The sequence below is a fragment of the Lemur catta genome, chromosome 1 (genome assembly GCF_020740605.2).
Source record: "Lemur catta isolate mLemCat1 chromosome 1, mLemCat1.pri, whole genome shotgun sequence".
Classification (NCBI taxonomy): domain Eukaryota; kingdom Metazoa; phylum Chordata; class Mammalia; order Primates; family Lemuridae; genus Lemur; species Lemur catta.
In genome coordinates, this window is record NC_059128.1 from 215,633,985 (window position 1) to 215,654,477 (window position 20,493).

Consider the following 20,493-nt stretch of genomic DNA (forward strand, 5'->3'; position numbering starts at 1 on the left):
AAAATAGTGTGAAATTTAAAGAATCAAATTACATCTAAGGTACAGATGTAACATGATTCTTTCTGAGAGGAACCACACCAGTTTTATTACCTATATTATCTATAGTTATTCTTAAAAAACAGATGACTACATATAGTCCAGAAAACCTTTAGCTACATTTAAAAACTGTCTCTCATGACTTTAATATGGAAACTGATCCTTAATTTGAATAAAATATTTTCTTTGGGGGATCTATCAAAATGAGACAGTACAAATATGTTCTTTTTGACATTTTATATTTCATAATTATTATGTAGGTATCAGAAAAGTAATTTTATTCCAATATCTTTGACTCTTCTGTTAATGGATTTTTCAGACTTCCTAGTCAGTATAGCTCTGACATGATCATGTAAACAGTGCATTTATTTACAGAGGAAATGTACCATGAATAGCAGTCACTGTGGACCTTCCTCTCAGTGCCCCATTTACTCTAAGATATGCGCTAGTATTTGCTGGGGAAAAAGAGTGTCAGGTATTTTGTCTCTAGGCATTGGCTACAGGTGGCCAGCTTTTACGTTTCTCTCGAAGCACTAAGCTATAACTAAAGCTTGTAGATGGTCCTGGAGCAATCTTTAAAATTGTTCAATTAAGGGCCCTTTTTTTTTGTACCAAATTTCTAAACCTGAATTAGTGTAGTAAAAAGAAAGGCTAAATTATCTATTTACATCTTCTATCCCTTTAAAAATAAAATATTATTTCAAAAATTATATTTTGAATGTCATACAATATCACATTTTATCTTCAGGTGGCAAGTGGTTTGGGAACATTTTACTTTTCTCCAAATTGCACAGGATTGGTAGAGTATTGGAATATTTATTTTTCCTGGGTTTTATATTTTTGGTAAATGGACTTCGAGAGAAAACAGGGGAGACTTTCACTCAGAAAACTGAATAGGTAGGATAATTAAGATATAAATAAACATCATTGAATTTTTGGAGTTTTAAGGAGCATCAAGAGTCTGGTCTGGGTAAGACAGAGTAAATTCCAGTCACTGTGCCTTCTTCGCTGAATAAAACCTGGACGGTGTGAAACAGAGCAACTCTTTGAGGACTCTGAAAAGTAGCAGGCAAATGAGGGAGGAAGTCCAGAATTCAAATACCAACGAATCAGCGGTGACTTTACTGTTATTTTCTTCTAAAATCCCCAACAAACACATCAGTGGGCACAAAGGAGTTGACAGAGAGAACTCAGGAGGAGTCCCCTAATCCTGGCTTAAGGAGCAAGAAAAGAAACTCAAAATATTTAGAGACTGTAGAAATCTAATTTTTAAAAAATTGATAGATAATATTTTACATATTTATTGAGTACCTGTGAGTATTTATTACATGCATAGAATATGTAATGATCAAGTTGGGATATCTGGGGTATCCATCACCTTCAGTAGTGATCATTTCTGTGTTTTGGGAACATTTCAAGTCCTCTTCTAGCTATTTTGACATATACAATACATTGTTGCTGACTGTAGTGACCCTACTCTGTTATTGAACATTAGAACTTACATCTTCTATATAATTGTATTTTTGTACCCATTCACCAACTTCTCTTCATTCCCCTCCTACCCTTTCCAGTCTCTAGTATCTATCATTCTATTCTCTATCTCCATGAAATCAACATTTTTAGCTTCCACATATAAGTGAGAACATGTGATATTTGTCTTTTTATGCCTACCTTATTTCACTTAACATAATGACCTCTGGTTCCATCCATGTTGCTACAAATGACATGATTTCATTCGTATGGCCAAATAGTATTCTAGTGTGTGTATGTGTGTGTGTGTGTGTGTCTGAGTGTGTACAAATATATATATTTTTGACATTTTCTTTATCCATTCATCTGTTGAGTTGGTATCTTGGCTATTGTGAACAATCCTGCAATAAACATGTGAGTGCAAGTAGCCCTTGGAAATCTCCTGTTTTATTCCTCTTTGTTTTTTCCATTCTCCCATAGCCCAATTCCTAAGCAATTCTGTGGAGCCAAAATTCTGAGCAGAGGGACTTTCTACCACAGTAGTCCCTCCTCATCTGTGGGGGATACATTCCAAACCCCCCCCTACGGTTAGTACTAAACTCTATATATGCTATGTTTTTTCTATACATACCTATGATAAGGTTGAATTTATAAATTAGCCACAGTAAGAGATTAACAGTAACTAATAATAAAATAAAACAATTATAACAATATATTGTAATAAAAGTTATGTGAATGTGGTCTCTTCCTCTCTCTCTCTTTCTCTCTCAAAATACTTATCATGCTATACTCATTTGTTTTCCAGGTAAGTGACCTGCTGAGAGCAAAGCCCCAGATAAAGGGGACGACTGTATCTGCAGCAGAGGAGTTGCAGTTCCAAGAGAGTGGAGCTGACCACTATTGTTATTCATCTTGATTGTCCTTCCACTGTTTAGTCCACTATCCATTTTAGGATGGATAAGGAATATCAGACAATCAAATTAATCCCTGTACTGCAAATTATATCTGTTTTACAATGAGGAAACAGCGATTTAGAGGGGAATTAACTTGCTCAAGATCCTACAGCAACCAGATTTAAATAAGAGTTTTTCTATTAATAACTTCTTAGGTATTGTCTCCTACTACTTTACCAGATACTCTGTTCCAGCCCTCGAGAGCATTGCTGAGATAAGGAATGAGAGAGTAGAAACAGCTAGACCACATCCTGCCAGGACTGAATTCAGAGTTCAATGGCATGGAAGACCTGAGCCTGTGCCAAAGGAGTATGTTACTAGGAAATCCATTGGAAAAACCCATAAGCATATAAGGAAGTAGTCAAAGATGGCCAAAGTGACATCAAAACCTATAGTAATCATACTGTATGGTTTAGTCTGCACTGAATAAAACCTGAGCAGAGTGAAATAGAGCAGTTCTTTGAGGACTCTGAAAAGTAGCAGACAAACCAGGGAAGAAACCCAGGTGTCAGATACTTATGAGTCAGTGGTGATTTTACTATTTTTTTCTTCTAATACACCTAACTGACACAGCAGTGGGCACAAAGGAGTTGACAGCTCAGGAGAAGCTCTCTAGTTAGGCTCAGGGTTCTCCAAAGAACCAATAGTATATATGTATGTGCACACACGCATGTATATACACACACACACATACACGTTTGTGTGTGTGTATATAACATATATATGAGAGAGAGAGAGAGATTTATTATGAGGAATTGGTTCACACAATTGTGGAGGCTGAGAAATCCCATGATCTTCCATCTGCAAGCTGGAGACCCAGGAAAGCAGGTGATGTAATTCCAAGCCAAGTCCAAATGCCTGAGAACCAGGAGAGCCTATGGTGTTAATACCAGTCAGGGGAGAAGACCAGTGTCCCAGCTCAAAGAGCCAAGCAGGAAGCAAAAAGAGGCAAATTTGTCCTTCCTTCACCTTATTTTTCTATTGAGACCCCAGTGAATTGTATCATGGCCACCTGCATTAGGGAAGGCAATCTACTGAGTCCACTGGTTCAAATGCTAGTATCATCTGGAAACACCCTCAGACATACCCAGAAAGAATGTTTAATATGAGTACCCTGTGGGAAAGTCAAGTTGGCACATAAAATTTGCCATCACACTAGGTATGACCCAATTTCTAGTTTGCTTCTTTGGGGAAGAAAGGGCCAAGTTTCCAGAGGCTTTCCCTGAGAAGTGTTGTTTGCATTCTGACAAAGGCTAAGTGAGCCAGTTCCCAGGTATATTCTTTTGGTGTACACTGCTCACTCCTTGCATTCAGCAGTTTCTAAACACTGAAACTCAGAGCAACCTGCACTAAATTTCTAACTTTTCCTCTCTGACTGTTGGGGCAAGTCAAGGGATTTTATGAGACAAGCCACATTTCAGCTGGAAAAAATAAGCCAAGGGCTGGAGAAATATAGGGTTTATGGGCTTAAATGGTAAAAACAGAAACACACACTACTTAATTTCTTAGTTTTCTAGAGCAGACACAGATTTCTCTTTTCTTGCTTGTGATAGGGTCAGTCAGTGTACATATAACAGAGGAAGAGTTATATGTTGCCTCCTGGATTCTAGAGTGTATTGCTGGGCAGGGAAGAAAATATCAGGCATGACAATTTTGATTGTAGGGAACAATGTGCTCTGAGTAAAAGTGTGGAGAAAGATATTGTAACTTAATTCTGTCCTAAGAATTGGTGGTCTCATACAAGAGAATAAATCAGACCAGCTATGGGCTAAGAGACATCTCATAGCCAGGCTGCACTGTCAGAAGAAGGTGAACTCATTTCCAAGTAACAGAAGTTGGTTTTAACATGGTCACCCTAAACAAAGTGGCACTGTGTACCAGGACAGAAGAAGCAAGAAATAAAGCTATTTTTTTATAAAGGTCTAGATTCTTCATGAATGCTCTTAATGATTTGAGGGGCTCCTATTTCAAGACAGCAGCTACACTTATTAACATAATTTGAATCCAAATATTTTCTGCACAATGTAAGCACTCACATAATGGGGGTGCTTAAACAAATATCTCTCTCAACCCAGACAGAAGAAATTGTTCTTGAATCAACTCTGAATATTCAGGCAACAGCTTAATGTAAGGCCAAGTTTCATATCAAGAAATCTTTAAATATACCATTATACCACCTCTAGGAGATTAGGCATGATGCCAGAATACAGCAGGGACATTGCAAAGGCTCAGCACTTAAAATCACCTGGTATTCAAATTGTCCAAGCCTTGTCAGAAACAGGCTTCTACTGATAACTCTCATGGACATTTACAACTTAAGCAGTTTCTCTGGGAAGTCAGCTTTATCCTGCCTTGAATAGGCCTTAATAAATATTAGCTATGGTTTCTTGGGAGTTCGTTTAGTAGAGTGATTGTCAATCCCTGAAGATTAGAATAACCTGCCTTTACTCCAAACCAATTACATTAGGATTTCTAGGGGTGGGGCTTGAGTCTCAGTATATTTTTTAGAGGTTCTTAGGTGATTCTAGTATGTAGTCAAGGTTAAGAGTCACTGAATATGTCCTAAGTCAAACAGTAATTAAATCTACATAGTAACTATATGTCATAACAATACTAAAGCTGAAATATTCAATTACTTTTTGTTTCTGTAAAGAAATGAAATCATCTCATGAAAATGAAATATTCTTATGCATTACAATTGATGATATGCTTCCCGAAATCCTCCACCTGGAAGAGGGATACCTACACTGGAGCAGAGCTAGGCCCCAATTCTAAAGGCAATGATGTGGTGATGGTTCCGAATGGGAGACACAGTGAGAAAGTGGGGGGAGCTAGCTCCTACAAAGCCCACTTTTAGAACCAAGTTCCAGATAACTACATACTCTGCGTCAAAGGAATGGATAGCCACCTGCAAGTCCACAGCCAATTATGTTAGCTGTATTCTGACAGCTCACAGTCATTTGTTTTGAGCCAGGTCAGACAGCTCTCACATTTAAGATGGAGAGTGAGTTAATCAAGCAGGTCCAGGTGACCCTTGTCCATAATTCCATGATTAGTTCACATGTGAGCTGAGATGTGTCAGTATAGGCTATCTGCTAATATTGCAGCAAGGATATCCACTATTAGGGGTTATATGGTGGCTATTCTCCTCATTACCTAGATATATTGAGCCAACAGAATCTATACTAGATCAGTATAGGGTGATCTGGCCATGATTTGTTGGTATATGATTTAGAAAATGTTGGCATTCTCGTCCATAATTTTGAAAGCAAAAAATCCATCTCCTCATACTCCAGTGTGCGCCTCATTGTTTTCCTACAGGGACACCCAGACAGCATATACTTTATAAACAGCTTGCTTTCCTCATCATACAGGAGATCAGACTGTCAGAGAAAAAGTATCCCAGAGAGAGATAAAATTATTAAGCTGTACCTTATTCCCCGGTGGTGTTATTGTCAGTGAAGTCAGCACCTTTAGCAGCAGGATGTACTCAATAGAAGACACTATGCTTATGCCCAATATAAAGCTAAAGGGCAGTTTATATTTGTGGTAGGAGTTTCTAATTCCTTACACAATATCATTAATTCTTTCTTCCTCACAAATGAAACCCCACTTCTGGCCAATGATATGTCTCATTTCCCAGAAACTCAGGGTTTCCAGGAAAGACGCTTCCTTGGTATAGGTACCACATCTTTCTATATCCCTGTGTGTCTTTTCCTGTGTCCTAAATGTGGACATGATATCTAGAATTGGAGCCACCATTTTGGAACTGTGAATTAAAGGTATTTTGAAGGAAAGTACTTAGGATTGCAGAGGCTTTGGTCTTAATGTCTTTGAATGATCCAAATAACATCTGCAACATCTGTATTCAGGTTTGTCATTGCATTAAAAATGGGTAGGCTGATGTATGATTCCTTTATGAAAGATCTCGTCTTACTATGTTCTCCTTGTGTATGTCTGCGTATGCCTCTCTGGGCCAAGGACATATTTTTAAAAACAGCAAATTGCAATGGGTTAGGTAGGGCTAATATAGGAGTATAGCACAGTACTTAAGATATGTTGTCTTGGCTGGGTGTGGTGGCTCACGCCTGTAATCCTAGCACTCTGGGAGGCCGAGGCAGGTGGATCATTTGAGCTCAGGCGTTCAAGACCAGCCTGAGCAAGAGCGAGACTCCATCTCTACTAAAAATAGAAAGAAATTAGCTGGACAACTAAAAATATATAGAAAAAATTACCCGGGCATGGTGGCGCATGCCTGTAATCCCAGCTACTCGGGAAGCTGAGGCAGGAGGATTGCTTGAGCCCAGGAGTTTGAGGTTGCTGTGAGCTGGGCTGACGCCACGGCACTCTAGCCCGGGCAACAAAGTGAGACTCTGTCTCAAAAAAAAAAAAAAAAAAAAAAAAAGATATGTTGTCTTTTAGATAAGCTTGTCAAAAAGGGTTAGAGGCCAGGCGGTGGCTCATGCCTGTAATTGTAGCACTCTGGGAGGCTGAGGCGAGAGGATTTATGAGGTCGGGAGTTTGAGACCAGCTTGAGCAAGAGTGAGACCCTATCTCTAATAAAAATAGAAAAATTAGCCAGGTGTCGTGGTGTGTTTGTAGTACCAGCTACTCGGAAGGCTGAGGCAGGAAGATCACTTAAGCTCAGAAGTTTGAGGTTGCTGTGAGCTAGGCTGATGCCATGGCACTCTAGCCCAGGTGACAGAGCGAGACTCTGTCTCAAAAAAAAAAAAAAAAAAAAAAAAAAAGGTTAGAAAAATATGAGCATACAATATTTTAAACTCCTAAGAAAAATAATTGTGAAATCTTGTGCTCAGAAGATGCATATTACTTTCAAATAAAGCATATTAGCTGCTCTGTAAAAAACAAAGCTGAAATCAGTGGAAAATTGGAGAAATTTTTGGAAGAAGGTAACCCAAAGATTTGAAGCCAATGTAAGTATTAAACCAATATTGTTCACAAATGGAACAGGCTACATTGGATTGATATGTTTACTATCAACCAACGTGTTCAAAATAGATGCTATAATCTGTAGAGGAAATTCAGGAGAGGTATGTGTAGGACCTAGAATGACTGCTTGGAGTGACATTTTGAGAAGCATTTTGTAATGGCCAAATCCCAGTAGTGCTTTGTGGGTACTAAAAAAATAGATATGGTATGAACCTCTGATCTAGAGTAGCCTAGCTTCATTTTCTAGCCTCCTCTGTAATGGTCATCTATAAGCACTGGACATATCAGATATATTGAGTTCTTGTCAAATGCACCACTTTTCTTTAAAATTGAAACTGTTTATCTCTTCCTCAGTGACCTGCACAGTGCCTTCTGTATAGCAGGCACTTAATAATACTTGGGGAATTGAATTTTCAATGCCTTCGTTTGCTCCCGTGGTTTATGGAAGTAGCTTTAATTCATCAATACAGTTCTCTGCTGGATTTTAGAATATCCAATGAGCTATGATCAGAAATACACTTATTAACAAGTAATGGACATTTGCTACTTTTTGCTATTCATTTCCATTTCCTCGTGATAAAAGGACTCTGTGTTTCGTTTAAGTAGTCACCCCTCACTCACACAGACCTGTATCTTTGGGGAAATGCATACAATCTCTAGGTCTTGAAAAAGGCCCTGGTTGACTCAAACTAGTCAACACATACTCAAATTTATGGCTACACTGTTCATTAAACTATGGAAACATGACCCAAATTAGGCCAATGAAATGTGAGGAGATATTTTCTGGGGGATTATGAGAAAATAGATGATATAAATATGCAAGTTCTGCAACTTCTAAAGGAATTCCTAACTCCAAGAGGGAAGCTATTATGCATGGAGATGGGCAGAGCTGAGAGAACTGCAGACTAATTAAGCCTCAATGGTGATGCTGTGAACATGATCCAGGGGTGGAGAACCTGCAGTACTGGGGCCACATGTGGCCCTCCAATGCCCAAGTGAGGCCCCTCAAGGGCTGCACTCAAGAATCCAGAAGGCCACATGTGGCCCCAAGTGCCAGGTTGGTTTGGGATTCTATGTGAGCAACCAGAAACATCCTAGCAGATACAGAGGCTCAAACAAATTCAAAGAACGCATTGAAAAAACTTCGAATGACTTTTCATTTTATTAATCTCAACTCCATTTTATCTTACCTTCTTTTCTGAACATAGTTTACTTGTTACATTCATAAGTATTTCCCAAGTAAGTTGTGTTTTGCGAGTACTCATATCTTTTATTCAAGTAATTTCCTCTGATTGAGGGGCCCTTTGCCATCTCTCTTTTGTTACTCATCAAATACCTATTCTTTTTTTGTTTTTTCAATCTCTGTCTTACCTCTAAGCTTCATTGTGCCATTTAAAATCTTAGCAAGGCACATATCATGGCACACACATACTTTTGAGTATTACATAATTTATTTATGTCTGCCTTCCCTGGATTTTTTCTAGACTGTAATTTTGTTTATGATCCCTAAACTCAATTGAGTCTCTAGTTGGTAAATTATGAATAAAAGAATAAATGAATGTGCTCTAATTCTTTTTTTATGTGCTCTAATTCTTAATTATTGAAAAGTAAAATGTCAGGTTACTACAAGTAGCTTTGTAATTAGAAAGTAACATTTACTTTTGACTTCAATAAAATTTGACTTGGTTTCCTATCCATAAATCTTGTATCTTTTTTTTTTTTTTTTTACAAGACACAGTACTTTTTCAGCAACACATTATAGGCTAAACACATTTTTAAAAGGGTACACTTCTCAAAGAAATTTAATGTTTAAAAAAAAAGTGCCAGTATTTTGTCTAAATCTGTGAGCATCTCAAGATTTTAATTACTTTTTTCTTTAGGTAGGTTGAGATGTATAAACATTTTACAAATCAGATCTCAAAAAAACAAAGATTTGAATAATCTGTGCTTTAATGCAAAAATGAAAACAATAATTTGTTTAGTTTCTCATACAACATGTTTATTAAACATTTCGGTGTCAGTAATTTCTTGATTGTAACATTTAACCTTGTAATAGAGCTAATACAAATTCTATTCATGGGACTATATTTTGGGGTTTTTGAACAACCTTGAGTAAAATGAATGTCACTGCCTTTAAATTGTGCTTGGAGCAAAGACAAAAGAAACATTAGCTCATTCTTTCCAACTATAAAACATTTAATGATGCAATTTTTATTATGACATTTTAATGCTATTATGTTAAATATTCATATTTTTGCTTCTGTTTGTTACTAAAGCTCAATATATCATCTCTGAACATTACCAATTTTCACTTAATTTAGATTTAAATATTGAGTTTTTAATTTGGGCTCCAGGAAAAATTCTGAAAAATAAAGATCAGTGTGTAACATCCTTTTCCTGCCACTCAACCATACATTTTCAATCTGATATGACTTATCATGAAATCTATATTTGGAAGTATAGATTTTTAAGGTAACTTTTTATAAATAAAAAATAATTTTTCTGCATCAAAGCGGGGATTAAAAATCACTGAACTTCTGAAGGAGCATGTGCTTTGATTATTGTTCCCATTTGTTTTTTTATTATAAAGTGGCAATTTGTACTATCATTAGAAATATACATTTATATATAAAGTTTTGCATTCAGTCTCTTTATTTTTGATTACCTATGACTAAAGACCACAAATCAAATAAAAACTCTATATAATATATCCTTATTTCAGAAGCATATGTATATGTACACATATATATTTGTAGAACAATCCACTGTTTTAAATGTAATTCTGACTTAAAAAATGTTATTTACAATTTCATGACAGAGAAATAACCTCAGCCTTTTATGGTATTAAAATGAGCAGGGAGTTTTTGTGTTTGATTGTGTCTCACCTTGTGCAGATGAAATTAAGCATCATGGAAAACCTTCTTAAGAGCAAGGCCTTGTAGACTAAGCCATGAGAGTGAAATAGATTTGCTATTTCTGGGTCTATGTTTAAAAAATTACTGTTGATGTAGTCATGCTTCTTCACCAAGGTATCAGTGGTCTCAAACTAGGACTTTCAAACTTCAATACACAACAATTAAGTATTTCTTCATCCTTTACTCTTAATACTTTCATTTCTGCTGGTGGTACCACAGGACCGCCAATCCAGATAGCAGCACTTTATCTACAGTGCTGTCATTTTCTTAAACAGAAGAGTTTTTTAAACAAGCTTTCTGACCTAGAATGAGGCCCACAAAGCATCGCACTGCATTACACTGATGTCTACGTATTGTGCCAATCCATAGTGGCTAATGTGCTATGGAATTCATATGTAAAATTCAAAGTCAAAGCCCTTATTGTGATTAAGAACAGGATGGCTTGCTGTCTTCCAGTTTCCTGAAGCACAGAAGTCTCTGAATTAGCAAACGGAACTTCAGCACCACTTGTTTCTGTACTTCAAACTTCTAGCTTAGAAATCAAGTAAGGTATATTGAGCATAAAGCTATTTTGTGAGATTCACAAAAGTTTTGTTTTCATCATTAAGCTCATGGATTTTGAAATATTAAAATAAGAACTTTTAGAATAGACAAGTCTTAAAATTTATATCTGTATAGCCAATTATAGAGCTTTATTAAAGCCACATTTTTCCAGGGAAAATCTCAATGAACTTTTTAAAAAGCATATTTCACTACAATGAGAATAAGGGAAGGATGAGTTGAAGACCCAGAAATTAGAATGATGAAAATCAAAGTAAAGAATTATTATACTAGAAGTAAAACTGAAAAATAAAATATTTAAACTGGCTTATATTTTAGAAGGAAATTGGATAATTTTGTTTCTATTTGTTAATTTTTTTTTTAAAACCTAGAGAGTGAATACTGACTTTTCTTAGGAAAGGTTTTATGTACTTTAAAAGCAAGCAAGAGTTAAGCAAACATTCACCCTGTGCTCTAAACCACAATCAGGTTTATGTGTAAAAGAAATGAGGTTTCTAATTCATTCTCTGAAATAAATTGGAAATAATTCAAAGCTAATTTCCAAAACATTTTACTGCAGTGAACATTTGTTTAACATGATATGAAGAAAAACAATACACAAATTGGGTGGTTAGAATTCTGCCTCTTCCCTGCTATCAGGAAGGAGACAAATGTGAGTCTAGATGATAAATGATGAACAGCCACTGAAAACAGAGGGAGAAGTTTTGTTAAAGATCCATATCCCTATCATATTTTTTTCATAATTTACTGGATTAAATATATTTTGTCATGAAATTACCACTATAATTGATGATTGTGAATTCCATCATGTTAGTTATGAAACCATCAATTGTGTTACTGATGACTGTGTGTGTTGTATATCACCATAAAAGCTCAAGTCATTTCATGCTAAAAGAGCCTATGACCCATTATGTAGAAGTTTCTTTTTTATTTTTTCAAAGAAAATAAGGCTTTGTGCTTGGGATTTTTTTGGTCCTAGAAGTGACAGGTGTATTTATAATCAAGTTGAATCAAGAGTGACACAAGGAGAAATACAGTGAGATTTCTACTTTTTTTTTTTTTAACAAGGGTATTCTTTTCCTAGAAGAATAACATTCCTTTTTTAAAAAATGTAAATGTCTTTATTTGTTACTTTCCAAATATTTTGATTAAACAAATATCTCTTGCAAATGTCTGTTCAAAATCCTTGCCCAGATGTGCAATGTTTATTCTTCCCAACTGCTTAGGCAAATTCCTCCATTTCATTTTCTGCCAACCTCCTGATAACAGAAATAGGATACTTGGTGAAGGACACGAACCACTATTGAGGAGCAATGATTGTGTAGAGTGAGGGAAGCTACGTTGACCTTGAAATACAGCCACCAATGGCAAGGTTTGAGGTGAAGACCTAGAGCTTCTGCAAAGTGTATATATTTTAGGGAGTCATATTTGGAACAATACATGCTGGAGAGTAGAGATATAGGAGAAGTTACATGCTAAGTCTTCTCATTGATAATATCCATAAATCTGCATACATTTTTTAACATTCTGTTTTGTTTTGTTTTAATTTGGATGCCTCTACACCATTCCTGATTTGTAGGACTAACTAGATCTATTTATTCCAATGCGATTGTATAACATTTATTTCTTCCCTAATATTTTTTCTAATACTGTAGTATTCCTAACTATGCATTTGCCTGCTCTTACACTGAGTTCTTTTTCACTACTTTAAACTGCTTACACAATGCTGTCTGTTGAAGCCATAGCTGTTAATTCCATATTGATTCTTTATGTCCCTGGAAAACTTAATGTATTACTAGTACCCCTCTGTGTTCTACAAAAACACTTATTGTCAACTGGACTTATAAATGACGATATATACAGCAACAAACAAACCACTGGCTTCATAAGACAATAAGTTAGGAATTTCACAGCCATGCCTTCCAATTTCTTGGCAGAGTTTGAAAAACGCTATATACATAAAACTCAGGTAAGGTACAAAGGCAAATACCATTTGCTTTGATCAATTTCCTAGGACTTATTTCCTTATGTAAAACTGATCTTCTTTCTTTCCTGCTGCAAGATATGGTACAAAACTTTCTAAGACATGCATCTATACCCTCACAGGTGTCCAGAGAGTAAAAATTCAAACTAAAGGTAAGAGCAATTAACTTATACCTCACTGCCTGGACATGACAATGGCAAAGAATTTCCAAAAGTCACTTCAGCATTAGAACAAAAACTTTTTTTCTAAATGACTAAAAATACTAATTCCTGGAATAATAACTTCGATAAAAAGACAATATTCTCCTAGGAGAATTTAAAACTCTTTTTATGAAGGGATTAAATCAGCTGATGCTATTTGATTCAGTATGGCTTTCCTTTTGCATAAAACAATCCTAATAACAGTGTCAAAAATAATTTTTAAAATTTTCTTGATGTTAAATGGTTGCTGGCTACATACTTTATAGGCATTAAAAGAGTCTATAATTCATATATGTTCAATTTCATGGTAAAAAAAAATCCTGGAAACAAAATGTAATTGTGTGTCAATTCCAGAGGCCCAAAGAAAATACAAAAGCAAACACACACAAAAATACAAAAATATATAAAAAAAAAAATACAAAACCACACATCACACCATTAAACCAGAGTTAATGCTATTTAGGGTATAACATCAACTTGTAAGTTCAATTCTCCAAAACCTTTTCCTTCAAGGTAATAACTTTATTTCATCTCTATCAATGTCTTCATTACAGTTAGCCCTCTATTAATAACAACACAGTTTAATTTAATGTTTGTGGAGTCCTGATTTATTACTTCCTTTGCTTTTATGCGTGCAAATCCTTGTGCATGTGAATTTTCTACCACATTGCAACAGGCAAGCTTTGGTTCAATTTTCTTGTCCTACACAAAGGAAGATTTTGAGTGCAGAATCTTAGCCCCTAGGTCCTGCGTTGCCATTTTATTTTCCTCTCCTTGGGTGGATTTTTTGGAAGGAAATAGGGAAAGGGGAGGGAAGAGAAAAGGAAGGGATGAGAGAGGGAAGAAGGGGAAGAGTTCTCAGCTATGTTGAATCTTGATTCACCACTTTGCCTCCGTTCATGGTTGGTGTTCCAGAACTTTTCCTCGAACGCCCTTGTTTTTCTCCAATTTCATGTAGTGATGGTTCTCTGTACATACACACTAGAAAGCAAAATCACAACAATTACTTAAGATAGTGGACATCAATTTGGCTTCGGTAAATGTTTCAAATTTTATTTTACAATATACTTCACTCTCATTACTAGTTTTTCTCCCCATTGCACAAGAGTTTTAACTTGATAATACATTCAGAGGATATAATGGTTCTCTTCCTGTTCTACCAGTCAGTCTTTTAAGCCTTCTTGAACTGTAGACATGAGAGTTGTTTCTGTTCTCTTATAGATAAGGCTTGAATCTTTATAATTTCCTAACCTACATAACAGGATTTTCATCCAGAGTTACAGGAGACATTTGAGGTATAGAATTTAAGGTGGAAGTAGCTATTTTGTTTTTTGGCCCTTAATCTACAATCTAGTTTGGGTAGGGAAAAATATTTATTTACATGTTCTTAATCTTTACCCCCTTGCAAGAAATATGATACTGTTGTTACCCCATTGCAAGAAATATGATACTGTTGTGTCAAACTGAAATATTTATTGCCAATTTTCAGGGTGTCCTATGTAAGAAATGAGAGAGGAAAGAGAAATGATAAAAAAGGTAAAGCAATTTTCCCTATTACCCCAGATTTCCTTCACCTAAAATAAAGACCCAATCCATGACATTAGTTAGTCATTAATAGGGAATGTGATTATGCAACCCTAATGTTTAGTTTACATCTATATAAACATTTCCTTTTCTCCTCTATTGTTTTGTCTGGCTCCACATTTCAGTCATCTGTGAACAACCATGGCGGCTAGATTATTGCTTAGAAAGAACAATGTTTTTCAATTCATAGTAACTTTCAGAAGATTCGATCTATCAGCACATTGACTACACTAATTCAGCTTCATTATACAAATGTGACTGCACAAGAGCATATAATATATTTTACTTAAATACCAGGAGTGACCTTTATCCTTGATTTAGGAACAAACAGTTAAATATACGTACCTATTGAATCATCACTACAATGGTTTATAATTTGAATGTTATTTCCAACATCAAACAGCTTCCTCCCATGAGCTTTGAGTGGCTAAAAGTACCAACCTGGGATCCATAGTGCCTAGGTCCACATCCTGGCTCACCCACTTACCAGCTTTGTCAATTTAGACTGAAAAATGGCATGTTTATGAGGATTAAATGCCTTGCATATAGCAAGCACCCATAAATGTTTAAGAAAATTAAGGAGCTGATCTCTTTGTGAGAATTTTAGATAATAGATTTCAGAGAATATAGTGATATTGTTTTGGCTGAAGGTATTCTAAATCCAAAACTAGATTGAGAGAGAGTTAAGAATACAAGTAACATTCTTTTGAGACTAGTTCAGTAATAAGGAGATGGGTTTCTTCCCACATACTCAGTCATAGAACTTCTTAAAGGTTAACGTGCATTTGAATCACCTAGGAATACCATTAAAGTGCAGATCATGATTCAGAAGGTCTGTAGTGGGCTTGGGATTCTGCATTTTTAGTAAGCTCTTAGGTGATGTTGATCCTGGTGGAACCCAGACCACACTTTGAGTAGTATAAAATATATGTACAAAATGTCTGTTGAGTGCCTTATGCAAAATTGTTACCGACACATATTTTGATAAGATTTTAAAATATTTCAGTCACTACATTGAATGGCTTTTCCAACACCCTCAATGGACTACATGCCTTTGGCTGAAGTAGCACAGTATACAGAGGAAACCAGCTCAGAGAGCTGATTCTGTAATTTTCAAATGGCACAAATAGGCAATTCAAGTTTCTTTCTTTTTTCCCTTTCTTTCTTTCTCCTTTCTTTTTTTTTTTTTTTAACAAAAAATAGAAGATCTTTATGGACGATCCTGTTGGAATGTTGAACTTCCTCAAGTCCAGTGACTGGTAACTCTATTTCTATTATAAACAAAGTATCAAAACCTCCAAAATTAAAGCATACTTTTACTGTTGCAATATATTGCCATTTACCATTTACATATAACTGCTTAACGCACAGGAGAACTCAAGAAGTAACGAAGTGATTCAGTTTGAAATCTAATCACACAATGTCATAAAGCAGCTTTTCCCAACTCTGTCACCTAATCAGCTATGAAAACCCATACATTTTCCCAGGCCTCACCAGGGATTGTTAAATCAGAATCTCATTGATGGAAAAAAAATCTATTTTTAAAAATAAAGAATAGATTTTGACCTGCAAATTTCTTAAACTTCATCTTAGAGGGAATTGAAGAATGCAGCTTTCTAATTTTCATTAAAGAATATATTTTTCTAATTTTTGTTGTTGAGTGTCTTAGAGTTGCAATTTCTTTTTTAGTTTTTTTATGCCATAGATTCTACCCAATACATTCATTTGCACCTTTATTTTTTTTGTTGTTGTTATTTTTATTTGCACATAAATGTTGTGACAACACACAATATTACTGTTATAATTACTGCTGCAGATAACTTTGCCAATAACTTAACCTTGTTGCCAGCTATTTATAAAGCAGTCAGTTTTAGCTGAAATTCCCAAGATTTTACTTGTTTTAAACTTTTAAGAAAGTCATAATTTTACTTTAAATTTTTCAGGAGAAATTTAGGATAACTAAATTAAAAGTGATTGTTGGATGTTAAAAGTTGTAAACAAGGAATGTGAGCTATTATAATGGCAAAGAAAGCCTGCATATTCTGATACTGCATTTGCAACACAAGCACCAGTGAAAAAAATATAATAGAAAATATTAAATGGAAAGTTTGCCCTGGAAAAACCCATACCTAATCCTACAAAGAGAAGATGGATTTTTTTTACAATACGTCAAAGCCCAGTGATATATATTTAGTATTTAATCTTTTAAAGAGAATAATCTTTCACTTAAAACAAAAAATAAATACATAGAGCAGATACCATATACTATTGTCACAAAGTTCGGAGCTTATGGTCTTGTTATGACCAAGTGTAGCATTTTGTTTGTATTATCAGAACTGCAGGGCCTTCTACAGATACATGATCAGTCCATGCTCAAACAGCTGTGAAAATGACAGTCTTTACTATGCCAAGTCATAGTATCTAGTGTCCGCCATACAAGTGTGTTCTGCTCACATTAAAGGGTTAAACTGGGGATTTCTAGCAAATGTGCTTTAAATTAGTACATGATATCGGTTGTGTGATTAGAAACTTGTGCTTGTCCTTGTGTCTAACAATGGGGGGGATACTCTCTCATCAAATCTCTCTACCTCATTTTTACTCAGAAAGCTGGGCTGAATCCTTCTGCTTCAATCTATTATAGATCTAGACAAGTCAAAGGCATGAATAGAAGAAATATTGAAGAAGGAGACAGAGAAGGAAAAATTGAAATATAAATCAGAATAGAGGAAAAATAACAAGAAAACTGAGATAAGAGCATGCTTTGATTTGAAGAAAGGGTACTAAAGAATCAAAAAGAAATGCTTTCTCTTTCAAAATATTATGTTCTTTTACCATTTGTCAAAAACTGTTACAATGACACATGTTAGAGGAACACTGATATTTTTTCTCAGAAAAATCCTATGAGGTCGGGGTGCGGAACGGCAACTATTTTTTCTCCTACTTTATGTACCTAACAAATGAACAGAAAGAAGGCAAACAACTTGATCAAGGACAACCCAGTTGGTCATGCCCAACACCTAAAAATCATCACTGATTTCTCTCTTTTTTCCATGAACCTACATCCAATCCATTAGCGTGCTGCGTCAGGTCTAACTTCAAAATAAATCCAAAGTCATTCTCTCCACCTCCAGTTATAAAACACTACAGTTCAAGCGACTACCATCTTGCCTAAGATCCTGGCTGATTTCCCTGCAATCCTAGAGGGACAAACCTAAAATGACTCCCCATTGCATTAGCCGCAAAATCCAAAGTCATGAAGGTGGCTACAAGGTCTCAATCTATATGGTCCTTGCCTACTCCTCTAACTTCGTCTCCTACCATTTTTCCTTTTAATCAATCCGTTCCAGTCACACTGGCTTCCATGCTCATAATTACAAATGCTTGGATTCTATCAGTGACTTTAGAATCTTTTAATTTTGACTATAAAAACTTTCTCCCACATCTTTACATGGTTTACTACTAAATTTCATTCAGACTCCTATTCAAAAATGTCATCTATGCCATCTTCTCTAAGAGATTTACCTTGTTCGCCCTGTTTAAAATAGTCCCATTTTCTTCTTAGAACTAATTTCTGGTGATATTTTTAAAATGCTTATTTTCTTAATTGTTTATTTATTTATCTATCCATTTCTATACATAAATGCCATAAAGTCAATTTTTTTTCAGGAGTACCACTGCATTCCCATTACTTAGAACAGTAAAGGATGCTTAGTAGGTGTTTCATAATTATTTCCCAAATGAATATTCCTTCCTACTATGCTATATTGCTTAACTGCAGAAGTCTGTGACTGGAGTAAAACTGAACTTTCCTTCATCTTTAAAGTCAGTGAAGCTTTACTTTCTCTAAAGGCCTAAACTTGTGCTGAGTACCCTAAAATATACCAGTATACAGTTAGAATGGATGACTGAAAGAATGGAGCAATGCATCCTATGGGATGGGCTCTTCTGGTTTAACAATATTTGGATAATCAAATTATATGCATCATCTTCACAGAAATAAGAATAATCAAAGGAAAAGAAAATAAACCTAGGAAGTTAACCAGGATTCTTTTCTTTCCCTGGATACACATATAGTAAATTATAGGCTAGAAAAGGAAAGAGATTCTAAGAATTATTGCATCCAATGATTCCTTAACGTTGTGCTTCTTAAAGTATGAACTCCTAACCATCACCATTTTTTAAAGTCCTAGATCTTTAAGAAATGCAAATTCTTGGTCAGGTGCAGTGTGGCTCATGCCTGTAATCCTATCACTTTGCGAGGCTGAGGTGGGAGTGCTTGAGCCATCCTGAGCTGGTTCAAGACCAGCTTGAGCAACATAGCAAGACCCCGTTACTACAAAAAAATAGAAAAATTAGTCTGGCATAGTTTTGCACGCTTATAGTCCTAGCTACTTGAGAAGCTGAGGAAGGAGGGAGGATTGCTTGAGCCTAGGAATTTGAGGTTACAGTGACGTATGGTGCCATTGCCAAAACTGTACTCCAGCCTGGGCAACAGAGAGAGACCCTGTCTCAAAAAATTAAAAAAGAAAGAAAAGAAAGAAATAAAGAAAAGAAAAGAAAGAGAGAAAGAAAGGAAAAGAAAGAAAGAAAGAAAGAAAGAAAAAAAGAGAGACAAGGAAGGAACAAAGAAAGGAAGGAAAGAGAGAGAGAGAAAGAAAGAAAAAGAAAGAAAAGAAATAAATGCAAATTCTTGAACTGACCCAGACCTACAGAATTAGAAACTCAGGGGATGGGGCCCAGCAATCTCTGCCTTAGTAGGCCCTCCAGGTGATTCTGATGCACACTCTCAACTTGTAGAGCTGCTGTCCTTAATTCTTCCATGAGAATCACCTGGGTAGCTTTCCAAACAATATATACTTGTGTCTTGCCCTGCAGATCCTAAGTCATAAGAAAAAATGCACACAAACACACAACTGATGAAATATCTAAACCAAACAGCTTTAAGGAATGGCAAAGCCCATTTACACACACACACACACACACACACACACACACACACACACACACACACACATTTCTATTATAGTAGGAAAAGCATGAGGTCTGACGTTAAAAGATACTTAACCTCTCTTAAAGACAGTTTTCTTGTGTTTAAAATAGGGATAATCAGAATAATAGCAAGGTTTTAGTGACTACCAAATGATACTTTGGTTAGAAAAGTATGTTGAAAATAACAATGTATAAAGTAGTACAGCTGCTACTAATTATTATTTTTATGCTGCTGCCAGATTCTTGGCAGATCATTTGAAAATTGTGAGTCCAGGTAGTAATGAGGAGAATTAGGTGTAAATCTTTGACTGCCAATATTGCTGTGTAGTGGCGAGCTGGACAACCTGCATGGAGGGCCATTGTAGTCAGGGCTGACAAATTGTTTTCCAAATGAAGACAATATAACTTCTGTTTTAAATGAAACTCATAAATTACACTCTATAAAGAACCCCCATTCTCTATCAGTTTCCATCAAAGAAGAATAAAATATGATTAATTTTCTATTACTACCAATTTAATTGAATTTTCCTGGACCTCTGTAATTTTCAAGAAGTGGAAAGGTTAGATTGCTCTGTTTGTTAACGTACCATTAAAGATATTTAATTGTCTTAACAGCAGATTATAGAAGGGTGTGGGCAATTAACATGAAGCAATTTCACACTTTAATTAATGTCACATGGAATTCCTTTAAAGCTGTAGGAGAATTTTAAGTGCTGATTTGGAAGCAATGCGTTGCCATAGGAAAGCATCTAGCATTCTGCAAACATTTATTATAAAGAGTTAAGAGATATTGTGAACAAAAAGGTCTATATCTTCTAGAAAGAGACTAGAAGCAGTACTTGTTTGTAAGA

General features: G+C 35.6%; 1 protein-coding gene across 2 annotated transcripts in view; it reads right to left on the reverse strand.

Annotated features, from left to right (window-relative positions):
- Positions 1–13,579: 13,579 nt before the first annotated feature.
- FGF12 (fibroblast growth factor 12) overlaps positions 13,580–20,493 on the reverse strand; it is a 514,517-nt gene continuing 507,603 nt past the window's right edge. For both annotated transcript variants that reach the window (XM_045539944.1, XM_045539942.1), the window contains exon 5: positions 13,580–14,050. In XM_045539944.1, coding sequence (XP_045395900.1) covers positions 13,932–14,050 — 119 coding nt within the window. In that variant the 3' untranslated portion in view covers positions 13,580–13,931. The remainder of the gene's footprint in view (positions 14,051–20,493) is intronic.